The sequence below is a fragment of the Stomoxys calcitrans genome, chromosome 3 (assembly GCF_963082655.1).
Source record: "Stomoxys calcitrans chromosome 3, idStoCalc2.1, whole genome shotgun sequence".
NCBI classification, from domain to species: domain Eukaryota; kingdom Metazoa; phylum Arthropoda; class Insecta; order Diptera; family Muscidae; genus Stomoxys; species Stomoxys calcitrans.
In genome coordinates, this window is record NC_081554.1 from 17069856 (window position 1) to 17094115 (window position 24260).

At 36.9% G+C, this 24260-nt stretch overlaps 1 protein-coding gene and 1 long non-coding RNA gene across 3 annotated transcripts in view; both read right to left on the bottom strand.

Annotated features, from left to right (window-relative positions):
• Positions 1–24260, bottom strand: part of LOC106087243 (TNF receptor-associated factor 4) — an 89330-nt gene that overhangs the window by 10816 nt on the left and 54254 nt on the right. The window contains exon 1 of one of the 2 annotated variants that reach the window (XM_013252213.2): positions 12594–13469. The exons of the other annotated variant lie outside the window; for it this stretch is intronic. Coding sequence (XP_013107667.1) covers positions 12594–12848 — 255 coding nt within the window. The 5' untranslated portion in view covers positions 12849–13469. Of the gene's footprint in view, positions 1–12593; positions 13470–24260 lie in introns of those variants that run through there. 2 annotated transcript variants of the gene reach the window in all.
• LOC131996253 (uncharacterized) lies at positions 7492–8128 on the bottom strand. The gene is made up of 2 exons (XR_009397736.1): positions 8044–8128; positions 7492–7965 (listed from the first exon to the last, which is right to left on the bottom strand). It is a non-coding gene; the product is annotated as an uncharacterized LOC131996253 (long non-coding RNA).

Genomic DNA, 24260 nt, shown 5'->3' on the forward strand with positions numbered 1-24260 from the left:
GTACAATATACCTATGCACAGCCATACATAACAAGATATCTATTTAACTTCGTCCTACTCAAGTAATCTAGACAATAAGAAATTCTTTACATTTAGTATTCTGGTAAGGTTTCCCGGGTTTTTGTAGATCGGTTTAAACCGATCAGCCAACCATCAGAGAGACCAACAACAATTTGTTGCCTTTGTCGTCTATGTCTTCATTGTTGTTGGCAGTGTTCGTTGGTTTTTATATTTGCCGCTTGCTTTTTGTTCTTTTTTTCTGTGAAAAGCAGGTGATTTTGTGTTTTGGGCCACACTGCACAAAAAAAAACAGCAGACACTGAAACATTTAACTGACAGCTGCAATTTGCTCAAAAAATGCATTCACAGTTAGAGCAACCGCTCTTCTCATTTAATGGTAGATACAGCGAGAGAGAGTCATGTTCACTTATGGCTATTAAGGTAAGGAGGAGCAAACAAAGCCCCGCAATTACCAACAGCAAAGAATAATGCCAAGAAATGCGGGTTGCGCTTGTCTCGTTAGTTAGTAAGTTCGTGGGTTAATTCTGCTTTTGTTGAGAGATATTAAGGCCGTCAACTTGTTTGCTCTGTTTGGTCCCCTCCAATTGGGCCATACGTTTCCCTAAATGTGTTTTGTTATGAAGTTTAGTTGTTAATTATCAATTTCGAAAGGTTATTTATGTCAGCTGGCAAGGGAAATATGAAATGGAAAAACAAGTTTCCTGGGGGTTTTCTTATACCAATAGGGAAACAAAGCCATATACCTACATAGGGAATCTGCAGGCTTGAAACACCCACTTTATAAATATTTATCTCAACAAATCCCCAAATATCCTCATACGTTGCCATAAAAAGGAATTCATTCAAGGGTCATGGAATATTGGTAAATGTTAAAAGAAAGGTGACTAATCCAAATATCGACTACGTGTGTGGTCTCCTTCACTGCCTCTTTTAACATGTTAAAAAATGTTCGGTAGATATTAGGTAAAATACGATCAGCTGATCTACATTCCTATTTCCATGCTGAGGTGAGTGTTGTGCAGTTTTTATGAAATGTAATTTACATGCAGGGTTGTATCAAGGTTTTATAGTCAGTCAACTTTCCATTTCACAACTTCAAACAATAAATAACTCAAAAACCATAACATTTTTTAATGCAATGTAAAACAAAAGAAAACTCATTTAACCTTATAACAGATGGAAAATCAAAAACACCACATTTGAAGCATGAAGAACACACTACCATAGAACTTGAAAATTAGCTACGTTTAGTTTGGCTTGCCTTGCCTAATGCAATGGTATTGTGGAATTCTATTTTCGTAGAAATCAATGTCCGAAAATCAATTATCGTTACTACTTGACTGTGGCTATCTATAGTGGATGCCAATGTAATGGAATCTAAAATTCCTTGCCATGGCTTTTCCCCTAATCAGCCATGCAAGCATGCAGCATATTAAGGTGTGGGCAGGCGGGAAAGAAAGAAATCATCCCCATACATGCAAAGAGCCACATGTATGTAGCTGTGCCAATGTAGTTTGGAAAACTGCTCGAATAGTTGCTTGCTTGGCACTCTGGTTGCCCCATGAGAAACATGTGTTGGAATCTTTTGCTCTATGGAAAAAAGTGTAAATTCCAGACATACTAGGAAAATGACTTGCACTTGCCATAAAATGTAAGGAGACAACAACGATGAACAAACGTACACACGTACGTTTCTTCTGCCTTCGATGATTATGTTTGTCGTCTGTTTTGCTGCAGCAATGCATCAACAACATCGTCTGTTGGTCTTTGGCCAAAACCAAGTTGAGGACGAAAAAATGTTGGGGTTATATAAGTCTCACACTAGCTTTAATGAACTATCATCCCCACATTTTGTACAATAGTAAGCTAGTAGGGTTGCCGTTATTGTGGGAATATTTGGTTTTGGGGAAAACAAGGAAATATCCACATTGAGTTTACCAGAGAGCAGGGCCTAATACTAGAAGCTTATGCCACTTGCCGAAATATAAAGTGGAAAGTGAGGATTTTAAAAATATCACAAATAGGAGTACACGACAACGAATGGAACAAGTTGACATCCCCAATCCCAGGTACCGTAAAATAAACACAGCCTCAAAAACTGTCAAATGAAGATATTGAAATATCTTAAAAAAATAAATAAAACAAAAAAATTTGGAAAATGTTGCAAGAGAAAATAATTGATATTTAAAATTGCGTTAATTTTGGCTAACTGCAGAATTGCCATTATGAGGGAGAGTCATTTGAACATGATGCAAGAATATATTCGATTGTAATAGGGCTTCACCGCGTACAAATTTTCGCACAGGTTTGCCGGTTTGATAAAAACATAGTCTTTTGTAGTTGCATTTTTTTGCCGTAAATCGCAAATGGAATTTCAAATGGTAATATGAAATGTTACGAGTATTAGCCCTTCAATCATATTAAAGTTTGAATTCCATATTTTTGTTATCGTTTATTATTATATATAAAAAATATATATATAAATTTTTGTTTTTATTGAAATTAAGCAAACTTCAATATTTTTGAAGACGGCCATTAAATAATAATACACATTATTTAATGGCCGTCCACTCTTCGATAATCGCACAATTCCATTTAAGAAAGTGACAATTTTTTCGAAAAATTTTGGACAATTGATTTTCTCTATTAATTTTGACGATTTCTTGCGAAAGAAATCCACCTGGCAGCGTAGGTGGCAATTTTGGTCAGACAATAACGGAATTCAATATACAGCGGTCAAAAAAAGTATTCATCATTCAATGTTTTTTTTTTTAATAAGTCTACAAAAGACAATTGGAATAAAAACATATTAAACTAATGATGCAGTAGTGCTTGTGTGATATATATGTACACAATTTCATTGTTTTTAAAGAAAAAAAATAGTATTTATTGAAACAAAAAGGGCCATTTTACAGCTGAACACAAAAAATTAAACAAAAAAAGTATTCATCATTGCAAAAAAACAAAAAAATAAATAACATAATTTAAAAAAATTAATACTTTGTTATTCGACCACCGCGTCTTATAACTTCTTTTAAACGGTTTGACATCGATTGGACTAATTTAGCGGTTATATTTTGGTCTATATTAGTCCATTCCTCCATTATCACCTGTTGCATTTGACTCTTGCTCGAAAAATTGCGCGTTCTCAATTTGCGTTCGAGATGTTCCCAAAGATGTTCAATTGGGTTCAAGTCGGGACTTTGAGGAGGAGTTTTAATGACTTTGGGGCAGTTATACAGCATCCACATCTTGGTATTTAAAGCAGAATGTTTGGGGTCATTATCTTGATAATATTGAAAGTTATTACCAAGCCCAAGTTTTACAGCACTATCTTTTAAATTCCTCTTTAAAATGTCAATGTAATACTTATGATCCATTACTCCATTAATAATTTCAAGATTTCCCGCTCCTGAAGCCGCCATACACCCCCAAACCATTAAACCACCTCCACCATGTTTTACAGTAGCAACTGTGTTTCGTTCTTCAAGCTCTGTATTTGGTTTTCTGTACACTATGACCTTTCCATCGCACCCAAAAAGATTAAACTTGCTCTCGTCTGCAAAAATGACTGTTTTCCAAAATGATTCGGGCTGTTTTACATACATTTTTGCGAAGTTTAGCCTTTTCACTCGGTTTATTTTATTTATAAAGGGCTTCTTACGTGCAGTTCTTCCTCTGTAACTATGCCTTTGAGTGTATTTCGAATTGTTTGTGTAGTAACTTCCTTCCCTAAATATTCCATAGTGTTTTTACGAAGAATGGTCGCATTTGTCTTCGGAGTTTTCTGAACTTGCCGCACTAGCCAACGCACATCTCCAACTGAAAGTGCTTTTGGTCGACCAGATCTTGGTTTATTGTCAACAGTTTTCGTTTCTGTCCACTTTCTGATGATGGATTGTATAGTAGATCGTGGTCTATTTAATATTTCACTGATAGTTTTTTGAGTTAAACCATTCCTGTGGTGTTTTATTATCAAAACTTTTACCTCATCAGAAACCTCGTTTTGCTTACGACCCATTTTGACAAAAACTATATTTTCAATGAAATTAAATATTTGCTGTCAAGGGCAAAGCCTCCTTTACTAAATAAAACAGAAAAGGGGGATTCCCAAATAATATTTGAATTTGACTTTGATGATAGCACATCAATGATGAATACTTTTTTTGTTCTGTTTTTGGTGTTATTATATAAAATTGCATTTTTTGCGCTAATTAAATTTATTTTTTGAATTTATTTTAAAACATATTACGAAAAATAAACTATTGCATAAAACTGCATTATTTGTTTACTTTAAATTTTCTTCAATTACCCAAAATAAGTGAATTTATTATCAATTTTGCTAATGATGAATACTTTTTTTGACCGCTGTACATAGCAACATTGACTAGTTTACTTCGGTAAATTTGGTTTAGTGACAGGGTTGCCTTTTTGGTGGGCAACATTGCCTTTGTTGCGTGCAATTCTATACTGTAAATTCAAAAAATTTTCCTTGTAAACGGAATTTAATGGCAACACTGTCTAACATATAATGGATAATGTTAATGGTGATCCTCATCATTATCATGACCATGTTGTACATACATAATGAGAACTCAATTGTTATTGTTGTTCGTTGCTCGTGTTGAACATCGAACAACAACAGCAGCAGCAGTAGTGGTGGTGTTGATAGTTTTGTTTGATTTTCCCAGTTCAGTAAATGTTTAGAATGAAGAACACCAGCAATGCCGCCATTCATTTGTAAAACTCATCGGGAAAAATCATTATGTATGCATATGGTGTATGTATGTATGTGTTTACATTATAACAAAATTTTAATTCTTAATCGTAAACAACAACAAAATCTAGTGGAAAACTGAGTAGGAGAGATAGGTACTAAAAAGCAGCATGAATGAATATAGAGAGAAAACGGTTGCCATCACTCAGTTGACCAGATAGACAAGTCAACAAAACAAAAAACGGAAAACAATGGTTAATGAGAATGTCGAGTTTACGAACTGTGACTGAGTGACTGACTGACGACAGCCAGCCAAGTGCTTGGAGTTTTTTCACAATTCTCCGATAAAGAAATATGTATGTATGTTTTTTATTTGTTTTATTGTCCACACATTCATTCGCTGACTGTTTTTGAGTAGGTAATAAAGTTTGGCTTGGGTTTTATTTTCTCCTTTTTTTCTTTCCAATTTGTCAATTTTTTAAGCTGTCTGTGCGTATGTGTGTGTATGTGCCTGCCTTAACTAATGTCATTTCCGACTTTCATTAATTTCCAACATGCAGCCCTCATTAAAAACGCAAAAACAATAAACGGTTCTTTTATTTCTCTTTCTCTCTCTCTCTCACACACACTGTTGGGTTCTTGTAATACATACTACACAGCTATGTTTAGGCTACGTTCACACTAAAGAAAATCCTGTTTGGCAACTCATTAATAATGTAAACAACTCTGCAGCAAAGCCGCAGTCAGCTGTTGAGGAATTTTAGCTTAAGAACTAGTTACGAAATTTATACTTAGAAGGCAAGCAACTGGAAAAGTAGGCGCCGTTCATGTGGTAAATGTCTTAAAGTTATTTGAAATACATTCTTTAGTTAGATGAAGGTAATTGAGGATATGAAGAAAATATAGATTTTGCAATGCCACCAAGAAGAGGCCCAACACCAACTGCGCCAAACTATGATCCGCACAAAATGCTTCATACAAATGGCTATGCACAAAACAGTGCTGTCACTGCTGGTGAGATGACATGTTCTCTTGGAGATAGAAATGCGCATAGATGGCATTATCATCCTCACAAGGATATCGATAAAATACTTAGGAATGAGACAAGGCTCAAAATTAATCATACGAAACAAATAGGGAACAAGACGCCTGGAATAAAATTTAGGTTAAGCTAAGGTTATACTGATGCCTGCAAGTTTTGTAAGACTTTCTTTCTCTGAAGGAGATGTAGCTCTGCAGTACTCCGGTGGAAATTAAATCAATTAGCACTCTTCCGAAAGGAATCAGCCGACTCGGCTATAAAAAGGAGGCCCCTTATCATTAATCTTAAACCTGAATCGGACAGCCCTCATTGATTTGTGAAGAGAAGTTTTCCCTGTTCCCCTATGGAATGTTTATGGGCAAATTTGTATCAGGATTCACTGAAAAAGGTTAAGCCGAGGGATCAGCCGACATACATTTTTTTAATTTTTGGCATTTCTTGGCATTGAGGATGTCAACTTGTTCTCTTTTTACGTTTTCTCCTATTTTGTGACCTTTTTTAATCGGCAGATTTGGCAACCTTAATGAAGTTCATGGGATCTATCCACTATATAATTTCGCATGTGACCTAACCTTCTATTAGTGAATCCTGTTTGCGTATGTGGGTTGGTACTTTTCAAACTCCATATAAAAAATTGAAAATTAAAAAAATTACATTCATTATTTCTTTATGATTTCTCCAATTAGAAGGCATTTTCAATCGGCAGATTTGACATCCTTAATGATGTTCATGGGGCCTATCCACTTTATATTTTGTTATTGAATCCTGATGTTTAAGTAAGTTAAAATATTTTGTTACAGTTTTTCACAACTAAACACCGAGAAATCATAAACAAAATTAATTTTTTGTTTATGATTTCTCCAATTAGAAGACATTTTCAATCGGCAGATTTGACATCCTTATGATGTTCATGGGGCCTATCGACTTTATGTTTTGTTAGTGAATCCTGATGTTTAAGTTAGTTAAAATATTTCGTTAAAGTTGTTCACAACTAAAAACAGAATACCCTGCTTATCTTGGCGCATTTTGTCATTCTTAATATTTAGGGGGGCTTTCCACTATTGTTGGAAGTGACACTACGTTCAGTTAGTGAATCCGGCTTCCGTATTAGAGAAGTTTCTTCTTTCTATCGCTTTATAGAATACATATTTTTGAGAAAATTGTTTTTAAATTAGAATTAGTCTATCAGGCCAATGACCCACATTAGTTGTCTTGGGGCCTAAATTAACCTGACTTTGCAAGACTTGTCTATAATTATGCTTAGTTTATATTTAGGCTGGCTTCATTTTTTCACATGCACACATCTAAATTCAATGATTTAACAGGCGATAGGTGGGGGGACAAGAGGTTTGATTGTCTGATTGTTTGCCTTACATTATGGTATGTGCTGCTGGCAGTGGCTTAGATAGTTGTGTAGCTGTTGCTGGCATTAGCTTGGTTGGCATTAAAGAATGTCTGTTTAAGTTTTTGCTTGGCTACGAAAAAAACCTGATTTTTTTTGCTTCTTAGCTCTAAAAATGCACCATAACTCCAATCTCTTCGTTTTAGGTTGCTGTGAAAAAAAAAACCTAGAGTTTTTTAAAGAGTCTCAAAGCATAAATGGAAAATTGCATAACTTTTTGAGACAGCAAAGGGGCAGTAAAAAAGCCTCTCCAACTCATCTTTGGCATTTTAAGCCAAACAAGACGAAATAAATAAAAATCCTCAAAAATGTTGTTAGATGGCAAAAACATAGCAAGTTATAAGAATGAGCAAAAAAATTGTAAAATATCGTTTGTCATTCATTAAATCTTGCGTTTTTCCTCTTTGAAACTATGCCTCTCTCAATTTTTTATTTTTATCGTTTTTTTCGAAAGTTTTTCAATGTTGAACACATGTTTCCCATGTTTCCTAGCTGCATCCCTCAGGAGATGAACAAGGTCTGGTTTTTGTTTCTTTTTGTTGTTGTTGAGTTTAAGATTTTTGTTTGGGTTTTTATTTTTTTTGTTTCATTGCAACATCCTGTTGGCTGCTTTTAGTTATATGCCGCATTAACCCAACACAACGGAAGTCTGGCTGTTGCATTTTGTGTATCCTCTTCACATTTTCCCACAGTGTTAGACAAAAAAAAAAACCGGAGCAGAAAAAATTCCAGATGAACAACCCGTATCACTTGCAACATGTGTCCTCCATGTGTAATAATGGCCTAAAGACAAAAAAAAAAAAACATGAAACCAACAGACAACCGGATTGTTAGCTTTTATTTTTGTTTTTTGTATCTTACTTAGAGGTCTGCCATAATATCTACAGCAAGTTGGCTGCTCAATTCCAAAGTTGAAATTCCAATAGTTGTCTGTATTTTTATCTACTTCTCATGCGAGGAAAAAGTGGAAAAAATTGCCAAGTTTATTTTTTCCGCTGCTAGATTAAATGCTTAAATTTGTGACAATTGTAATTGTTCTAAATAGAAGGTCATAATAATTAGAATAATTATTTTATATAGCCCCCCCATTTAAAGATTATATGCAAATTGACTGGGGAGTTTTTAATTGTGGTTTGGCATACAAATAAGGTACAAAGGTTTTCAATTATTTTTGAAATAGAGGTAATAGATCAAAGTTCTTGGAATCAAAGATTAAGGGGCAAGAAATTCGATTTCGATGAATTTTTGAATAAAATAAAATTGAAAAATAAATTTTCGAAAATAGTTTATAAAAGTGAATCAACGTACAGATGTTATCGGATCAACCACGAATGTTCCTGCCCACAGCCGTTCACGCTCTGACAACGTCGAATGCACAGCTTTTTAAAATTGCAAAAAAAAAATTGTGTGCTGCTGAGTATTGTACCTGGGTTCCATCTATTACTAAATTCCAATGCCCTACCTCATGACACCCCAGCGCTTTGTACATACGTACAAAGTTAAGAGCCATTTAAACTTAAGGTTTTTATACATATCCATTTTGTAAGTAGTGATGTTTACAACGGTCGGTGCATGAAATCAACAACACTCAAAATCATTCCCCATGTTGACAATATTAACAATAATGATTATGACACCAACGTTGCATGATTTTGCAACGTCTTTTTTCTCTCAGTGTACATTCACTTCGTACCACCCTCTATACAAACTGCCCTACATCAATTATTTGTTAGATAATTTTCATATTTCCTAATATTGGGAAATGGCTTAATAGCGCATTTCATATGATAACGTTTACATCATTATTAGCATGGTGTAAAAGGCGAAAGTCAATTTGATTTCTTTTCGATTGAACTTATCTTTATGCAGTCTAGTGCTGTGTGTTCGTTTATTATTTTTGCCCCAAATTCTTTGGGACTTTTATTTGCTCAGCTGTTGAAAAAATATATTATAGTAGAGGGGAACGAAAAATTTGGCAATATTTGGAAATATAGTATACCTATAACATATGTTTATATGTATGTAACATTAGGGTCAAAGCGCCGATTAAATTTTAATAAAATTTATTGTACATCAATCTGAAGATATTTTTTCACAGATGAGAATGCAACGTTTTATTACAACAACACTAGATAATGAGTATTTGACAGATAACGGTTTAATGTACAAGAGATGGAGTATGCTATTTAATCTCTGTTGTAGTGGACTGTTCTATGTAAGTGAGAGATATGTTAACCCCTACTGGCTGAAGGGGGCGAGTTCTGCAGCATTTGCATTTATTAATGCAATATGCGAGGGAGTGAATGCAATGCAAGATCTCTAGATAGTGAGGGCTTCAGAGATAACAGTTCTATTATGAGAGATAGAGGGTGCTAAAAATTCCTGTTCTATGGGTAGTTTTTTATTGAGGTGCTTTGGCTATGGGGAATATGTTATGTAGTATGTATTTATATGTATTATGTGGTTGAATGAGCGAATGCAAAGTCTTATTGCAAGAGCAGAATAAAGTGAGTGCTTGAGAAATAAAAATGAAATGTGTGGGAGAGCAAGTACTAAGGACTCTCCGCTATAATAAGTGTTCTTTATGAAGGTGACAAATTTTGTTGACCTTACTTGCTTAACAATTGGTCATAGGTATCTTATGCACTTGTTTTTGTAAGATTCAGTCTTATTACAAGAGCAGTAGGTAGTTCTTACCTGACAGTTTCTACAACAACAACATTAACGAGAAATAGTATTTTGCTAAGAAATCTGTTCTTAGTGATAGCTTTTTATAGATGTTTTACTGCCATCGTAACGGCATTAAAAAGTTGGAGAGGGATGACATGTTGTTAACCAAAACCTTGCAAGGAAAAAAACTTGCAGGCCAGGACATGCTTGCAAGCCCAATGTAAAATTCAAAGCATGTCTCGCATTCCAAAAGACCCTCACATCAAGCTAGTAGACCAAGATGACTTGTACAGCTACTATTGTGCAGTTTTCACTGCACGTGTGAGGGGGCCTTAAGATTGTTAAAGTGGAGTTAAATATATAGCTTTTTATCGCCCCAGTTTGCTCGGTAGTCAACAACAATTAAGTTGGGTAGGTTTGTATTGTGTGAGTTACACATCTAACGGACGCCCGCCTCTGACTCACTAGTGCAAGGCCGGATAGGGCGCTAATGCGAAAAAAAGTGAATGATGATCCTTTGAAAGAATATATTATATATATTATATAAATACGATGTGTATATAGTTTCATCAGGTGAAAAAAAGACCAAAAATTAAGATTTAAATATTACTACGTGACAACATTATCTGGTTTTTTGACGCCAAACAGTGTTTTATCAAGTAAAACATAACTTCACTAGCAAGCGGCGAAAGGAAAAATCATTTCACTGGTCAACAATTGTCACACGTATATGTATATGTATGTACACATTAGTATATCAAATGATGACATTTAAATCTTGCAAGTTGGGGAGTATGTTGAAGCAACATCGAGTGCTCTTCAACAGCAAAACAAACCTGCAAGCGCCATCTACAAACTAATATGCAACATCATATCAAAGGGGAACAGCACAGTTGTGAGGAATTGTCATCCGATGGTGAATGTAGAAACAGTTACCTGTTCATTATAAAATAGTACAAGCAGTCTGTCAGCCAAAAGAAGAAACATTAAATTAAGCCAGTTTTGTGTTTTTTTTTGTGGGTTGCCCAAAAAGTAATTGCGGATTATTCATATAGTCGGCGTTGACAAATTTGTTCACTGCTTGTGACTGTAATTGCATTCTTTCTTCTTTCAGTTATCAGCTGTTAGTTTAAGATTGCTTTAGAAAAAAAGTGTAAAAAAAGAATATTTGATTAAAGTTCATTCTAAGTTTTATTAAAAATGCTTTTAAAAAATCCGCAATTACTTTTTGGGCAACCCAATACTTTTTTATGTTCTCCCACACTGGGTCGAACTTAAACAAGACGAATGGAAGCAACCCCAAATTAAATTGTTTCACAAATTTATGATTCAACCAGCTTTCTTACAACTTTAACTTTGTGCATAAAAAATCAAATTTTGCTCAAATTTTTAGGTTATGTCATACGAAAATAACATACAGGGTGTGATAGCAAAAAGGATGAATCGTATGTAAATTGACAATTTTGACAAACATTTTCTACATGTAAATAAAAAAAAGTGACATGTCATAAGACATCTACATGTCGTATAATAGCGCCTTTAGTTAACCAATTTGGAAAATTTAAATGCGTTCAGAGTGCAAAACTTGTGAATTTGAATTGTTTACCCTTTAAAAATTGAGAAATTTTCTTTTTAAACTCATTATTAACAATTTCTTTGCAAAACATTATTTAAAATTTTTTTATTAAAATGAATATTGGATAAAATACCTATAAATAAGCGAATTTTTAAAAATTCGTATAGCGCAAACTGCGCATGGTATGTAACTCAACCCAAAGGTCGCATATAGCGACGTTTAATCACAAGCACGCACGCACGTACGCACGTGGGAGTATAGGCTATGCAACTCCACCCGGAGGGTGGACTAATGCAAATTCAAATTTGCTCATTAAACATTTCTTTAAGGAACACGTGTAAATGTTTCATCAATGAGTGCTGCCCTATTCAAGTTTAAGTTCAATGATAGCCGAGTCCGAACATCGTGCCACAGTGCGACACCTCTTTGGGAAGATTTTTTAAAATGGCATAGGACCGCACAAATCTCGCCAGCATTAGGATGGGATAACCACGGCCAAACAAAAATGTTCTGATGTTCTCGCCGGGATTCGAACACGAGCGTTTAGCATCATATGCGGAAATTTTTTCTTTAAATTTTAAGTTTTTTGCATTGCATCCCCTTGCTAAAGAAGGTTCTAAAATTTTACTTATCTGCCAACTCGGTTTAATCTTCTCTGAACAAAATGTTTGTGTTCTTCCCCTATACTCACTAGCTTCATATAGAGAAAATCTATTTAGCTGCGCTTCAGTGATTTTTTCAATTAAAGTAAAAGTTGGTTGCACTAAACAAAGCCTGCCCTCGTCACAAAACAAATTTAAAAAAAAAATCTCAAATTAAATGCAAGCCATAGAGCGTAACAGAGCAGAGCTTTGAATGCTTCAAAAGATAGCTATTTTTTAATTAGTCTGCACTTTTTTCTTTATCATTATGGCCAGATCAACACTGCCAAGAGAGAAGGAGGAGTAGGTAGGTAGGTGCTAGAAAATCATTACTGCCCAGAAATCTGACTTCACCAGCAGCAACTATAGGAACATGTGAATGCATGTTAATTAGTGTGAAAAAAGTTTGTTGGGTTGTGAAAAAGTGGTGGAAACAGTTAATGGGCCTTATTAAAACAAAAAAAAAAAAATAATTTAATTAAATTACAAAAAAAAAAAACAGAAGACTAAGGCCTAAAACTTACAATTTGTTCCAATTCCGTTATGGGCATATTGTTGTTGTTATTGTGCGTGGAAGAATGTGTGGAAGCGGCTGAGGCCGATGATGAAGAGGATGTTGATCTGGAGGTAGCACAATTGGAGTTCTTATTCCTGGGCGGTGTGGGTGGTGGCACTGGACTAGTTGTATTCAAAGTCGAGCAGTCCTTAGAGTTCCGATTGGGCGAAAGACGTGAGGGAAAACTTAACGTCTTCGTCCACTGGGCTAAACTGCGTACCATTTTAAATTCCGTTTTGCAAAAAGTTTTGTTAAAAAAATTTCCCAAAAACAAAAACACTAAAGTAATCCAATAAATGTTTCAAAGGAAATGTGTTGACACTTTTTTTAAGGTTTTTATTTCAAATAAACCAATTTGTAAGGCTGTTTTGTTTAAAATTTTTTTGGTTTAGTTTCACTTAAATAAGCATATTTTTATATTTCTTATTATAGTAACAAAACTATTTTATTTTGCAATTTGTAATATGTTATACACTTTGTTGTTGTTTGTCATTTCACAAATTCGCATGTTAAATATTTTGTTTAATATCAATACCGAAATAGCGCGATACAACCGTTAACAATTCCAAAACGTTCCGTTCGTGCCGCTTGTTCATAAGCAATTGAATTTTATGAAATTGTGAAACTCCAGACTTCTATGCATTGAGTAGGTCTTAATGGTTTTTTTTTGTTGCTTTTCGTTGACGCCACACAGAGAGTGTGGTGGAGTGGTGTGTTTTGTGGATACGCAGCGGAGAGAGAAAGAGAGCTAAAACTTTGCCCAACTGCCTTGGTTCTTTTTTGGTGTTGTGTTAATGCTGTTGCAAAAGATATTTGAAAATCCCCACTCTCACTGTACAACTTCATCCACCACTAAATAAAACAAAAACAAAACCAGAACCACCACATTTTGCCAATACTGCGTTTGAAGCGACCAGAATGAAGCGACGGCGTAACAACATATGTTATCATTTCTGTTTGTGATCATGTGTTAGAAAGAGAAGTAAATAGCAAAAAATGCATTTTGAAGAGAGACGAAAGATGTTTGTTTTGGTTTTTGCCAAAGCCCATATGGGAGAGAGAGATACTCCGAAACAGTGATGTCAATTGAAAATTGGGTTTGGAATGTGGCGGTTTAGCCAAATGGAATTTTTTTGGAGAGTTGTGTGGGGCCTTCGAAAGACTTCCGAGTAAATGTGTTAATCCAATTTTAAGTACAGTGCCTATGGGCCGCCTCGCCCCCAAAGCTTTCCTAGAGAACATCTAGACTAATAGCGTCTTAGCTGAACGATATTTGAAAGTAAAGTACGAATCTGGAATTCTCCATTAGATGAAGTGTCTAGGCGACAGCTTATCGAAAATTCTCCTAGTAGACCGATAGACTGATCATTACATTAGACGAATCTGATATAAACATTTGGATAGAGTGTCTTTGGCATCGCTCCATCCCCGTAACTCTGCTGAGGGGACATTAGAACAGTGTAGGACTCCAACAAAAGGTATTTCTTGACCCATAGGAAAGCAAGATCGCTTATGGTGCTGAACTTCTGCGAACCCTGACAAGAACATCAGAAAATTTTCTCAACTGGGATAATGTTTATCAAATTTGTGAATTCTTCAGCCATGTTCAGCTATGTTCAACGGCATGAACCGTTGGCAACGTTGGCTCAACTTCAGTGAGCTTAGTTAGGAAACTTGATTTCCCTTAGGAAACTTGGATTCCCTTAGGAAACCTAGTTTCAGTTGGAAAACTTGGTTTCCCTTGTGAAGCTTAGTTTAACATGGAAAACTTTGTTTCCCTTAGAAAACTTGGTTTCCATTAGGAAACTTGTTTCCCTAAGGAAATTTGGTGTCCATAAAAAAACTTGGTGTCACTAAGAAAACTTGGTATACCTAAGGAAACTTGGTTTGCCTAAGGTAACTCCTTTCCCTCATAAAGTTTGGTTTCCCTCAAGGTAGTTGTTTTCAAAATAAAAAATATGATACAAACTTGGTTTACCTCAGGAAACATGGTTTCCCTAAAGAAACTTGGTTTCCCTTAAGAAACTTGGTTTCCCTTAGGAAACATGGTTCCCTAAGGAAATTGGGTATCCATAAAAAAAACTTGGTTTAACTGAGAAAACTTGGTATACCTAAGGATACTTGGTTTATCCAAGGAAACTTGGTTTGCCTAAGGTAACTCCTTTCCCTAAGAAACTCCCCAAGTAATCCACTTGGTTTGCCTAAGGTTACTCATTTCCCTCATTAAGCTTGGTTTCCCTCAAGGTAGTTATTTTCCAAAGAAAAAATATGATACAAACTTGGTTTACCTCAGGAAACATGGTTTCCCTAAAGAAACTTGGTTTCCCTTAAGAAACTTGATTTCCCTTAAGAAACTTGGTTTCCCTTAGGAAACATGGTTCCCTAAGGAAATTGGGTATCCATAAAAAAACTTGGTTTCACTGAGAAAGCTTGGTATACCTAAGGATACTTGGTTTACCCAAGGAAACTTGGTTTCCCCAAGGTAACTTCTTTCCCTAAGAAACTTAGGCACCACTTGGTTTGCCTAAGGTAACTCCTTTCCCTCATAAAGCTTGGTTTCCCTCAAGGTAGTTGTTTCCCAAAGAAAAAATATGATACAAACTTGGTTTACCTCAGGAAACATGGTTTCCCTTAAGAAACTTGGTTTCCCTTAGGAAACATGGTTCCCTAAGGAAATTTGGTATCCATAAAAAACTTGGTTTCACTGAGAAAACTTGGTATACCTAAGGATACTTGGTTTACCCAAGGAAACTTGGTTTGCCTAAGGTAACTCCTTTCCCTAAGAAACTCCCCAAGAGATCCCTTTATCTCTGAAATTGGTTTGTCTCAGAACGCCTGGTTTCGCTCAAGGTAGTTGTATTCCAAAGAAAAAATATGAAACTTTTTTTAATGAAAACGCTACATTTTATCTCTTCTGTTGTGTTTTACATATAAATGTATATGTTGGCAACACTCATAATGAGAGGTATTTGTAAAAGTCAGCGAAAGGTAGTCAGAGAGATCAAGAATGAGAGTCAAATGACAGTTCTCTAACTCCCAACACAAGGTTTTTGTTCTGCCCTTTCTCTTCTTTGTATGTGTGCGCATCTTTTGTTTTCTTTGGCACATGGAAAAAATGGCCCAAATTAAATTTAAAAAAAAAATATAACAGCTGTTGTATGGCCTTTAAGCGAATGCACCGCAAAGCAACATTCAAGTAATTTCAAGTATTCTGACATTTGACTGACTGAGAGACAGACAAGTCGTCCTTAATTATCCTAACAAAGGTTGACTGGTGCATCATTATCGTTTAAATTATGCACCTAAATGTGTTCTATTGCTCCAATGATGATTCGATGTACAAATTAGAGTTCAGTTTTATTATTCAAAATGGTGTTAGTTATTAGTCTTTCCTAAAATGATCATCTATCATTTCTTTTGCCCTATGTTTGTTTGTTTTTTTTTTTGCTTGAAGTTTTTGAAGGGGTCTTTAGAGCTGAATGTCGCTAAAAAATGCAGTTTGTCCGGGCAACGTCCAACAATTAACAGATCGCAACATTAAACCACATTCCAAACAGCCTACTTTTTCTGCAATGCCAAACAAGAAAATTCAACATCCTACAACACAGTGGAGTTTTATTTAAAGCTTACGATACCATCATCGGGCCAAAAATAACAACAACAAGCAACAAAACTAACATCTTTGTTGTTTTGCCACTTTTTTTTAGGTGGGCTAAAAAAGCATCTGCCTTTTTTTTGGCTTAAACGAAACTAAAATCCGGCTCACAACGGCCTTGTGAAGGTTGGCTTGCCGCAGCACATCGACTACCAACACTCATTTGCTCTCCATTTTTAAGACTCGCCAGTGCTATGCGGTGTGTTTGTACATATATGTGTTTTGGCCAAAGAGAGTGGTGGTGAGGCACGCGTGGTGAAAAAAGAAACTCTGACACAGCTTAAAACAAACATTATGACTGTGTTAAGAAAAAGTCGTTTTGTTGGTGAGCAAGCAAGTAAGCGAGCGAGCGAAAGCAATCCAATAACAACATGGCCAAGCAGCGTCTTAACATTGTGTTTATTACTTAGGGCTATTTAATATGTCCGTCCATGCATTTGTCTGTAGAGAATTATGTCTTCGTCATTCCATTCTTAACTGATGTGTGTAAAATGAGCATTGAAAACAATGAGCAAATGACAGAACGACAGACAACATCATTTGACCAGCTGATTTTGTTGTTGTTGTCAATATTACCACCACGATGGTGGCTTGCCATAGATCATGAATGGGCCGGGAGGAGAAGAATTTAACATTTGATCGAGAAACTTCATATGTCGTTCGTTTTGTGAGGTAGTTGAAGTAATTTTTAGAGCTGTACGTATGGCTTAAATTCCATTATTGATCTCTTTTTTCCCTGAGTCACCAAAACAAAAAGATTTGTATTGTCATTGCGAATAATTGTCATGCATTATGTTTATAAGATTCATATTTATCGAGTGATTTAAAACAAAGTTGAAAAATAAGAGAACTTTGGTAACTATTCTATGAAAACGAAAATTTAATGGCATTATAAGTGAAACTAAAATTTCAATAAAATTTTCAGTGATCATCAAATTTTGGGGAATTTTTGTAAGAAAATTAAATTTTGGGCGAAATATTTTGTGTATATTCAATTTTGGCGAAATTTTCATTGAACTCTAAATTTTCGATGAAAGCTCGATTTTGTTTTTAGACTCTGGTTTCTTGAGAAAAACTTCTTCGAAACACGGTACAGGACCGCAAAAATGACAGAAAAATGAAACCAAAGCACAAGACAAGAAGAAGAAATTATCACCGGCAAGGGTAATGTTGTGGTTGTTGTTGTAGCAGTGTGTAGTACACTGAGGCGGCAGCCCTTGCCGATGAAGATATTCATTGGGCCAATCTGGTACGTACAACCGGCTGTCATGGGATTGCAAGGGTGATAATCCTAAATAACAAGGGGACTAAGTGCTAAGTCCGATTGAAGTTTTAGCTCAATGATAAGATATAATTAATAGCCGAGCCGCAGTGCGACACCACTTTGGGGAGAAGTTTTTACATGGCATAGTACCTCACAAATAGGGGATAACCACCACTTTAAATTTTTTATGATGTTCTTGTCAGGTTTCGAACACAGACGTTCAGCGTCCTAAGCGGACATGCTAACCTCTGAGCTACGGTAGCCTCCTCTGAGCTACGGGACAATAGCGGGGCATTGAAACAAAAAGTGCTCGACCGTCTATAATCATTCTCGTCATCTCACATCTTGCCGAAGTCTGTCTCTCTCTGTATCCAGCGCGACATCAAAGACCTGATGTTGCAATGACCAGTCAGGACACCTATCCGCAATCCTAAGCCACGCTTTCTCAGCCCTAGGTCAAGCGACATCCTGTTCCGCAAAATACCCAGCCACAGAGCTCTTGCCACCCTGCAACATAAAGCACCGGCTCATGCCTTATTTGCGCGGTCATTGTGGACGGGGATCACCCTATCAAGAGTCTCTCACTGATTCCGCAGCAAGATCTGCGGCAATCAACGATCCTTTCAAGGATAGCCCATCGGCCGCCAACCGATAATGGCCTGGAACCCAGCATAGCCTGACGGTTCGAAGAAGCTCAGAAACTTTAGCGTCGCCTGACTGGATTAAAAGCGATCTGGAGGGTTCAACGTTAGTAACTAGAAGGTATATTCTTTCTCCTGTTCACACAATGAGCGAACACGTCTAAGTAAGTCTGATTGATAGACTACCACTTAAACTTAACTTAACCTAGATTAGGTTGAAACGAGGGTGCAGATATTAATCCGCCCCATGCCACTATGGACCTGACTGTGATAGTCTAGTCGGGTAAACGCTCCCGGCCCGACAGTACTTTCAGAACCACGAAGACCTCCGCCTGAAATACGATGCACCGTCCAGAAGCCCAAAGGATTCCCTTATTCCAGGGCAGAACAATAAAATCTTCTTTTTCGGTGCCCCATTCTATTTAGAATGTCCTAAGTTTGAGGAGCGCCATGTACCTGATTTCCTCTACCTTTTGGCGCTTTTCGTTGCTACATACCCTACATACAGGTTCAAAAGCCTCATATCAAGAATGGTATTCAGCGACCCTCTCGGGAGACTTTCCTTGTTCTAGAGATCAGCACTGCCAACACACCCTGTAGGGTGTTGCGGTCCACAGCCTTATGTCACACCAGACATTAACAAGATTCTGGTAAAGAATAACGTCCAAGTACTTGGCCTTCGGAGAGAGCGGCAGCTCCACACCATCCAAGACTGATAACTCCCAGTTTCTTCTTCCTGGTGAATAGTACCAGTCCCGTCTTTCTGGGGCCTATCCATATAACTTCCTTAAGATTCGTAAATGTAGGAAGAAATACGCGGGCAAAGATAAGAAATTAAGTTAGTTAAGGAAACCTAGTTTTCCTAAGGAAACCTAGTTTTCTTAAGGAAACCTAGTTTTCCTAAGAAAACCTAGTTTCCCTTATGAAACCTAGTTTCCCCACTAGTTTCCCCAAGGAAACCTAGTTTCCCCAAGGAAACCTAGTTTCCCTAAGGAAACCTAGTTTCCCTAAGGAAACCTAGTTTCCCCAAGGAAACCTAGTTCCTAGGGAAAACTAGGTTTCTTAAGAGAAATCAGGTTGCCTTAGGGAAACTAGGTTTCCTTAGGGAAACTAGTTTTCCTTAGGAAACCTAGTTTCCCTTAGGAAACCTAGTTTCCCTTAGGAAACCTAGTTTCCCTTAGGAAACCTAGTTTCCCTTAGGAAACCTAGTTTCCCTTAGGAAACCTAGTTTCCCTTAGGAAACCAAGTTTCCCAAAGGAAACCTAGGAAAACAAGGAAAAGGAAAACTAAGGAAACCTGGTTTCTCTTAAGAAACTTAGTTTCCCTTAGGAAACCTAGTTTCCTTTAGGAAATCCATTTTCCCTTAGGAAACCTAGTTTCCCTTATGAAACCTAGTTTCCCTTATGAAACCTAGTTTCCCTTAGGAAACTTAGTTTCCCTTAGGAAACCTAGTTTCCCTTAGGAAACCTAGTTTCCCTTAGGAAACCTAGTTTCCCTAAGGAAATCTAGTTTCCCTGAGGAAACCTAGTTTCCCTGAGGAAACCTAGTTTCCCTAAGGAAACCTGATTTCTCTTAAGAAACCTAGTTTTCCCTAGGAAACCTAGTTTCCATTGGGAAACCTAGTTTCCATTGGGAAACCTAGTTTCCATTGGGAAACCTAGTTTCCCTTGGGAAACCTAGTTTCCCTTGGGAAACCTAGTTTCCCTTGGGAAACCTAGTTTCCCTAAGGAAACCTAGTTTCCCTAAGGAAACCTAGTTTCCCTTGGGAAACCTAGTTTCCCTTGGGAAACCTAGTTTCCCTTGGGAAACCTAGTTTCCCTTGGGAAACCTAGTTTCCCTTGGGAAACCTAGGAAACTAGGAAACTAGGTTTCCTAAGGGAAACTGGTTTTCCTAGGAAACTAGGTTTCTTAAGAGAAACCAGGTTTCCTTAGGGAAACTAGGTTTCCTTAGGGAAACTAGGTTTCCTTAGGGAAACTAGGTTTCCTAAGGGAAACTAGGTTTCCTAAGGGAAACTAGGTTTCCTAAGGGAAACTAGGTTTCCTAAGGGAAACTAGGTTTCCTAAGGGAAACTAGGTTTCCTAAGGAAAACTAGGTTTCTTCAGAGAAACCAGGTTTCCTTAGGGAAACTAGGTTTCCTTAGGGAAACTAGGTTTCCTTAGGGAAACTAGGTTTCCTTAGGGAAACTAGGTTTCCTTAGGGAAACTAGGTTTCCTAAGGGAAACTAAGTTTCCTAAGGGAAACTAGGTTTCCTAAGGGAAACTAGGTTTCCTAAGGGAAACTAGGTTTCCTAAGGAAACCTAGTTTCCCCAAGGAAACCTAGTTTCCCCAAGGAAACCTAGTTTCCCCAAGGATACCTAGTTTCCCCAAGGAAACCTAGTTCCTAGGGAAAACTAGGTTTCTTAAGAGAAATCAGGTTGCCTTAGGGAAACTAGGTTTCCTAAGGGAAACTAGGTTTCCTAAGGGAAACTAGGTTTCCTAAGGGAAACTAGGTTTCCTAAGGGAAACTAGGTTTCCCTTAGGAAACCTAGGAAACCTAGTTTCCCTTAGGAAACCTAGTTTCCCTAAGGCAACCTGATTTCTCTTAAGAAACCTAGTTTTCCCTAGGAACTAGGTTTCCTTGGGGAAACTAGGTATCCTTGGGGAAACTAGGTTTCCTTGGGGAAACTAGGTTTCCTTAGGGAAACTAGGTTTCCTTAGGAAACCTAGTTTCCCTTAGGAAACCTAGTTTCCCTTAGGAAACCTAGTTTCCCTTAGGAAACTTAGTTTCCCTTAGGAAACCTAGTTTCCCTAAGGAAACCTAGTTTCCCTAAGGAAACCTAGTTTCCCTAAGGAAACCTAGTTTCCCTAAGGAAACCTGGTTTCTCTGAAGAAACCTAGTTTTCCTTAGGAAACCTAGTTTCCCTTAGGAAACCTAGTTTCCCTTAGGAAATCTAGTTTCCCTTAGGAAACCTAGTTTCCCTTAGGAAACATAGTTTCCCTTAGGAAACCTAGTTTCCCTAAGGAAACCTAGTTTCCCTAAGGAAACCTAGTTTCCCTAAGGAAACCTAGTTTCCCTAAGGAAACCTGGTTTCTCCTAGTTTCCTTTAGGAAACCTAGTTTCCTTTAGGAAACCTAGTTTCCTTTAGGAAACCTAGTTTCCTGTAGGAAACCTAGTTTCCTTTAGGAAACCTAGTTTCCTTTAGGAAACCTAGTTTCCTTTAGGAAACCTAGTTTCCTTTAGGAAACCTAGTTTCCCTTAAGAAACCTAGTTTCCCTTAGGAAACCTAGTTTCTCTTAGGAAACTTAGTTTCCCTTAGGAAACCTAGTTTTCCTCAGGAATCCTAGTTTCTCTTAGGAAACCAAGTTTCTCTTAGGATTCTCCATTTTATGCGATTCTCCATTTTTGCTACCTAAGCAAATGTTTCTTACCCTTAGACAAATAAAAAGAATTCTTGTATGAATTATCCGTGACCAGGGTGTCATTGCATTTCGCTTGTAACAAGAATTTGAGAAACCGCAGATGCTGCAGTTAGCCCATAAGCTAAAGAAAAAAAAATGACAGATTCTTGAAATGTTCCCTCCAAAGAACAGATGACAATTATCAATCATTTCCTTTCTTTTTCCGGAATGGCTTTGAAATATGCCGCTCCAAGCCCTTTGTTGAATGGTTTTCTTTAATCAAATTGAAAGAAAAGCCCAAAACTTCTTCTACATCTTTGGCCCTTTCAATATATTTTAAAAATTTTGTAAAATAACAGACATTAAATCGTTTTATTTTTTTTTTTCTTAATTCCAATCGATTGTCTTCATAATTTGCTGTGAGTTCAAGAGTATCATCATTAATTAAAGGCATATTTCCCAAAAATGAGAAGAAAAAAAACAAAAATTAATTTTCAAAAGCCAAGCTTCATTCAAATGCCGCTGTTTTTAGTTGGCTGGGCTACAAAGTGCCCTTCCCGTAGACCAGTGATGAATTATAGATCAATACCATGAAACAAATTAACATTTTTTGGTATTTTTCCAAAAAATCTATTCCGGCTTTGCTTCATGGCATAATTATGTTGTGGTATGCTCATAAGCATGGGTCACCACCCCTCGAAAGGTAGTAGTGTGGGCGCCTTATCATTAATCTTGTCCAAACATTCTAAGAATCGAAGATATCAACAAATTCTTCGGAAGCCTTTGCCTTTACCTTCAAAAGATGATAAAAGTATCTTTGCTAACGGTCTCATGGCTTCCAAAGCAGTTTTCATTAGCCAAAAGGAGATAAGATTTCTGCTGGTAGTGAAGGTGGGGCATTCACTTTCTTTCTAAAGTTTTCCACACTTTTTCCTATGTGGTGCTGAGCTGGTGTTGTTGTGGTTGGGAGGGAGGGGGATCCATATCACCAAACAAACTTTCTTTGGACAAAGAAAAAGTTTGTTCTGATTTGTGCTGACAACCAGCGCTAATGATCCCCCCGTTGGCATATGAGCGATAAAACCCAGACATGTTAAGTTTGAAGGCAAATGACAACAGAATCAAATGGTTACTTGGTTTATCACATGGTTTAATTGGATTTAGAAGGAACCTCTGTTTGTCCAAGATAACGGAAGAAGATTTGAAGACAGAGCAGATCTTTATATTCAAGCGATAAATATTCAAGAATAAAAATCAAACAAAATGTAAGCTAAAACATTTTGAGTCCAATTCCCGCAAAATATCTTGAATGCAATTTAGCTCACCATTGTCGAATGCAAGAAAAATCATTTCCCATTTTCCTACAACAGGAAATGCAAAATGTCTGCGATAGTCATCATTAGCCATAAATATTTGCCTCATTGCCGCCACGAGATTAATAGAATTTTCTCCCCAGCATTTAAAGCAGATCTGATCAGCAATAGCAAGCCTGGCCTGCAGCAGCAGCTCTAACAAAAGCTAGAAATGAAAGCAAAAACCAGATTCACAAAACGAAGCTTGTTTTGCGGCATTTTATTATCGTATGGCAGTTAATATCAGCCAGAATGAAAGTGAAATACACGCCGCCACTAGCCATAATCAAAACGTTTAGAGACCCACACCCGTCCTCCTCCTCCTCCTCCTCCACCATCGTCAGCATCATCATGCTGTTGGATATCACCAACAACAAAAGCAAAGCACCAAGTGGGCTGATAATAACGATGTCGTTTTTGTCATGCATCGAAATGAGGTCGCCAAAGACCAATGACGACCACATGCATAGATGAGTTTGGAGCGGATAAATGTGACTTCTTTATGATTGGAAATGCAAAATCATAAATGTGTTTGGCAGCTGCTGCGACATGAGTCTGGCGATGGTAGTGGAACTTCTGGTTCTTGTAGTTATCGCAGAAGATTTTCAGCAGCTTAATAAACTGGTGTTAAGTCGATGAATAATTGCGTCTAGGCAGAAGAAAGACACAGTGCTTGGAAAACAAAGAAGAAATTTGAAAAACTTCCCGGAAAAGTTTGCCAAAGAAACCTGAAATCCCAAAGGAAGCCTATGTATCCAAAGGAAACCTAATGTCCTAAGAAATCCTAAGTATCGTTAGAAAAACTAAGTTTCCTAAGTCAATCTAAATTTCCTAGCGAAACCTAGTTTCCCTCATAAAATCTAAGTTCCCTTAAGGGAACCTAAACTCCCTTGAGAAAGTAAAGTTCCCTATGGAAAACTTTTTTATCTAGAAAATCTCAATTTACAAAGCAAATCAAAGATCCCTAAGGAAAGCTAAAAATCACCAAGAAAATCTAAGATTTACCACATTGCCTTCAAATTCGATGGTTTGTAGTTGCGGCTAACGTAATGGCATAGATTCGTACCTGAAAGACCTTTTACTCGTCTGGCTATTAAGGAGAACCCGGACCCCGTTTCATTCAACACCGATTGAATACAAGGCTTTCGCGCAGCCCAATCTTTGGATCATATCGAATTTTCTAGCTCCAGTTTAAGATTGATCTCACTTTAGATGCTCGGTAGAAAGTGGAAACACTTCCTACCAAATATCCTTTGGCATGAATACAAGATAGGCAGTGCCTCTGGATCCTTTTCTCTAAATTCCTATTGCAGAAAAAATTCGAAACGAGAACTGAGCTCAGGT